Source organism: Oryzias latipes, chromosome 15 (assembly GCF_053564925.1).
Source record: "Oryzias latipes strain Hd-rR chromosome 15, Olatipes_Hd-rR_3.1".
NCBI classification, from domain to species: Eukaryota; Metazoa; Chordata; class Actinopteri; order Beloniformes; family Adrianichthyidae; genus Oryzias; species Oryzias latipes.
Window position 1 is genome coordinate 23,962,501 of NC_136251.1, and position 5,173 is coordinate 23,967,673.

The 5,173-nt window shown below is 39.3% G+C and overlaps 1 protein-coding gene across 2 annotated transcripts in view; it reads right to left on the reverse strand.

Annotated features, from left to right (window-relative positions):
* Window positions 1–3,953, reverse strand: part of parga (poly (ADP-ribose) glycohydrolase a) — a 30,747-nt gene extending 26,794 nt beyond the window's left edge. The window contains exons 1-7 of one of the 2 annotated variants that reach the window (XM_004077120.5): window positions 3,848–3,953; window positions 3,279–3,326; window positions 2,555–3,175; window positions 2,294–2,432; window positions 1,270–1,392; window positions 1,070–1,150; window positions 631–705 (exon numbers count right to left, since the gene is read on the reverse strand). In XM_004077120.5, the coding sequence (XP_004077168.1) occupies window positions 631–705; window positions 1,070–1,150; window positions 1,270–1,392; window positions 2,294–2,432; window positions 2,555–3,175; window positions 3,279–3,298 (1,059 nt within the window). In that variant the 5' untranslated portion in view covers window positions 3,299–3,326; window positions 3,848–3,953. Of the gene's footprint in view, window positions 1–630; window positions 706–1,069; window positions 1,151–1,269; window positions 1,393–2,293; window positions 2,433–2,554; window positions 3,176–3,278; window positions 3,327–3,682; window positions 3,818–3,847 lie in introns of those variants that run through there. The other variant, XM_020709563.3, reaches the window with a different exon arrangement.
* Between the last annotated feature and the right edge of the window lie 1,220 nt (window positions 3,954–5,173).

Consider the following 5,173-nt stretch of genomic DNA (forward strand, 5'->3'; position numbering starts at 1 on the left):
CAGGGTCTTACTGTGAAAAAAAATGCCAATGTGACAAATGGTCCCAATTCTTAATGGTTTGAAAAGTTTCTTTCGTGAGCCGAGATTCACCAAATAATGAACTCTAAAGTGAACAAATGCAATGGCAGTCCCTAACGAACAGAACGGAGAAAAAGAACTAAATAGGGGAAAACATTCTCTTGGTTCACCTACAACAGATGCTGCTGCTATGCTCTGTGCCCATCAGTCCTAACTGTGCAGCGTTCCCGTGAGGTTTCCATGAAAGGCAAAGGAGGAGACGCAACTTGCTTTGCAACAGTCAAAAAAAGAAAAGAATGTCTTCCTAACGTGGAGATTAAACATACTTTAATTACTAAGCTTTATCTTATCATCAGGTTATCGCCTAGTAATACTTCTGATGATTCAAGCTTTATTGATAAGGACCTCGTTTCCTTGTTCTCTAAAATTACAAAAAATACCATCTATAGAAATCCCTTCAAAATATTGGTCTTACTGAAAGAAACACAGTAAAGAAATTTATAAAAAGTAAATGAATAAAGTCTGTGAATTGTAATGACAGGACAGTACAGACAAATGAATAAAATAAATAGTTAAAAACACAAAATATGTGACAGCATTTTAATAGCTTACCTCAGTACAAAGAAGATTTAAGGCAGTGAAATCCCATTTCTTTGAGTGGGCTATGTTGTATCTCAACACTGCATCCTGAATAAAAACACAGATTTATTAAATCATAGAATTCCACATAAATAGTCCATATAACATTCAAAACAGAAATATTGTGCCAAAATATAAAGCAGTAGAAAATGCTGAATTCTCTTCATAGCCATAAACAGTTGTAAGGTCTGCCATCTGGTGGCCGTTTGTGGTATTACTTCAGATTACATTCTAAAAGGGGTTGAGGAAAATACAGTCAAAAATCTGTACATAAGGTCAGGAAGTCCTTTAATTTTATTCTCTGAACACATTATTTCACAAGAAAAAATGCAATTAAAAATTAAAATTTGACTTTTTTTTGCTTGCAAAAAGATGATGAGAACAATGCATGAAAAGAGTAAAGCTATCTCACCCTGACATCCAGACAACTTTTAAACCCTCTTCGCAAGGAGGAATGGATGAGGTCCCACCGGCTTTGTAAGCCACTGCCGTCCTTAGCGACAACAAAAAACATCCACTTTTGTAAGTTACTTGAACATTTTTATTAGCTTTGTTTATATTTTATGGAAATAATGTGCTGCTATGAGAAGCAAAAGCATATGCCCATTAAACCTCAGTCTCTATGGGAAACATATTTTTCTCAGAACAGGGCATCTTCACGTGGGCATCATCCCAGGAATCTTGGAACTTGGAGGGGTAAGGGATAGGGACTTTACCCTCTCTGAGGAGATCTGTCTGTAACAAAAAAAGAAATTAGGATTAGATTAGATCAGATTAGGAAAAAATACAAATAAAAAACAATTTACACCAGATTTTCTTCAAAGGTTTACAATTCATCTAAAATGTTTTTTGCTGACAAATGCAGTATTTCAGAATAATGCCAAAAGATTTCCTTTGAAAGTTGTCAAAGAAACCATTTTTCTGAAACCCAAATAGTTTCCTGAAAACAACAGCAATACATTTTCATTACTGATACTTTTGAAAGAGAAAAGGTGAGATGTTCATTTTATAGACAGTAGTTGTTGTAACTTTAAAGCAGGACTGACTAGGTTGCTATTAAATAATCTGAAGCTACGTTTACACCGCCACTGGTAATGCCTGTTCAAGGGGCCCGCTGTCAATGCATGTTTTTGGGCTTCCACATTAAAAATTGTCACACTTTCACGACTGTTCAGGCTCTGCGTACAAAACGTATGGCCACAGATGCAAGAAAAACTAGGTCAAATTTTGACCAATCGGGAACTTGGATTTGGTAGTGATGTATGGATGGCATCCTTTTGAATTCATGGAAGTGCCAACCACCAAGTCTTTCATATATCAGAATAGAGCTGTAATGGAAAAAGCCTGGAGTAAGATACACAAGATTTACACCAAACCTCTTCCAATCATAGGTGGCAGATAAGCGATGTAGAAAAAGTAAGAGAAGAGGAAGCCCCGTCCTGTTTGTCCAGTGCTACACTCGCTTTCAAGAATGCACGTTTGGCGCATTCTTGAACGCACATCACATGTCCTATCCATTGCCTCATAAGGGGAGACAATGGCATCTCTATTTGTGAATTCATGCTGAATGTATCGACAGATTTTTAAAAACACAGTACTGTATAAAACAAAGAAGAAAAATATTACGTCTCCTCACCCTGATTGTGACAGTGTGACCAGGATTAGCTTTCAGGCGAGACAGAGGAGGGGCACATTGTGGCAGCCGGTTTAGCTCATCTATGGGCGTCCCCCGAAAGTTTTTTTCTGTGTTGTGTAAAAAACTTGTCGAAGAATCACTGATTAGGGTAAAAACACAAAGGGTTTATTTAATTACTGATTAGGAACCTAGTGAAAACAATAGAGTAAAGAAAAAGCAAAGGTAGAAGGACAAATTGTTTTAAAAAATGTTTATAAGTACCTTTTGCAAACTTCATTCGATTGCCTGTCAAGTAAGTGCTGAGTCAAGGATGAATCGCTGTTTTCTGCTTTATCTGCACCTTCAGAGCCAAAGGCAGGGAGATTGACTTTCTCTGTGGCTGCATTTCCTGGATCATTCATATGAAGCTCCAATTCCAAAACGGGGTTCTCTGCGAGCATCTTTGCATCCTCCTCCTCATCCAAAGAGCTGCTAATGTTCAAAGTCTTACACACTGGACTTTCAGGGCTCAACATTTCTACATCATTAGGAGTACTTTCAACTATTTTAGAACTAAGGTGAAGGGTGAGTGGTTGACTTTCTGCCACACAGGTTGCTTTTACAGGCTGAGGACCAGGTGAGCTGGATCTTTTGGACTTCTGCCCATTGGAGTCAAATGTTTGAGCCCCAGCACCTCTACAGTCTTCTAATCTGGGTTCCTCTGCTTCATCCGCAGATGCAGTGTCAATTAAACTCTGAGAAACGAAGCCATCTTGGGGGTTTTCTTGCGATATGTGATCATTTGTAATGTCTGTCATCTGTGGTACACTGAAGAGTTCATCTTTTCTGTCTGCCTGAAGCAAAACGTCATTTCTTTCCCGAGAGAGGTCATCAGGATCAACACTAAACAAAAGGACAGAAAATTGTTTACACTTTTCCAAGAAACACACAGCTCATTTTACACAAAACATTTAGTTTTGGTTTTTTTGGGTTGTTTTCTTTTTACCTTTTTTGGGAGTCCATCATTCTTGAGACAAATCATGTAAGATGAATCCTGCGTAACGGGGAAAAAAGTGGGAAAGCTATAACCACAGAGTAAAGTTTGATACAACAACATCAATCCACAAATATGTCTCTTCAGAGACAGGTACAAACAGGAGTAGACAAATCCAAGGAAATATTGCATCTAAAAACCAGCAGAAATGATAATAGAAAGCCCTGATCAGTGCGAAAAAGAGAAGACTGCAAGTTATTAGCAATGACGTAAATAGACACTGAGAACAAGCGGTTTCTACATCCTGAACGAAAAAACACGGTGTGTAGAAAGGAAAACAACTAAGTAATTTTAGACTACATTAAAAAAGAGAGACACAATAAATCTAATTTAGCTTGGACTATTGTTTTCGGTACCTGATCATCAAGCTAGCGGTACAGAATCGATTAGGAAAAAACATGACATTATCATGAGCAACTATGTCTGTCGGAGTGGAGCTGGAGGAAAAGATATAAAAACTTGTTTTCAGAATTTGCATTTACACTATAATTAAAAACGTTTGCGTTGAAATTGGGACTTACTTTCACTTCGCCATTGCAGATTCAGCTTCTGATAGGAAAAGCCAAACCAATCAAACACTGGTTGGAAGGGGGTGGTGCCGTAAGTTCCATCACTGTCGTAAAATCCTTAAAGGCACAGTACACTTTTTTCCCTTATTTCTGTGCGGCACGCGCGCAAGTGTGTGCGTGCAAGCGTGTGTGTGTTTTTGAGTGTGTGTGTGCAGATTTGGTGGTTTTGCTTCAGAAAAAGCTAGTTCATCCTCCATCACACATGATCACACATGGCTGGTTTCCCCCTTGTCACACAAGGCTTGTTCTGCCTTCAACAGAACCTTCACCTGTCTCACACCAAGCTTAGTCCAGATGTTTTGCTGCGCCAAAGTTTAAAGCAAATGAGTTGGGGTTTGCAATTTTCAAAGAACTTGCGTTAATAATTCCTTTGTCACATGCACTTGTACTGGGGGTTGTCTGGGCCCGCGGAAGGACATAGAAATGAAACCATGAAAATGGAAAGTACAATTGTTATGTATTGTGAAGTATTTGTAGGAATGTTGTAAGTTCCACGTACTTATGATGCTCGGGAGATGCATGCTCTTACACCGCATTCCAGTCATCAGTAAGGCTCGAGCACTGGCACCCGGCACTGACCACACACAAATGCTGAACACACAAGGTGTGCCTGATAATTGTCTAATTTCGTAATTTCTAAAAGTTGCACTGGACGTAAGGAGCACACACACTTGAACAAGACTAACCGGCCTTTTGTGCAGTGCACAGGCTTCTTTTGTTTGGAGGGGGGGGTGAAAAAAGGAAAAATCCCTATGACATCCGGCATCACCTCCCATCACCCTACCTACCCTTGTGCTCCCTTGCACCAGTCGCCCACAGCATTGCCAGAAGAAAAAATGAAAAAATGTGCTTGAGGATTCTTGTTCTATGGGTTCACCTAACAGGCTGTGATCTTAAGGTTTTGTGGGGGTCACCTTTGAGCCTATTTAAGTTAACATCAGCATCGGTGGGGCCTTGTGGTACGGTGTCCTGAGACTGGAAGGCTGTGAGTTCAAATCTGTGGCTGAGTCATATCAAAGACGAAAAATGGGACCCAATGCCTCCATGCTTGACACTAAGCATTAAGGGGTTAGACTTGGGGGTTAAACTCCCAACTAATGGGACTCTAACAAGTATACTGCCAACTGGGAAGAGATTGGATAATTTTAATCTCTACTCTTCTACTAACCACTTTGGTTAATGTTTGATTAATAAAGACCAAGTTTACATTTCATAGGATATAAAATGTTTCCATCATGTTTGTTGTGTTGTAGTAATAGATGTTTGATGCAAGAAAAA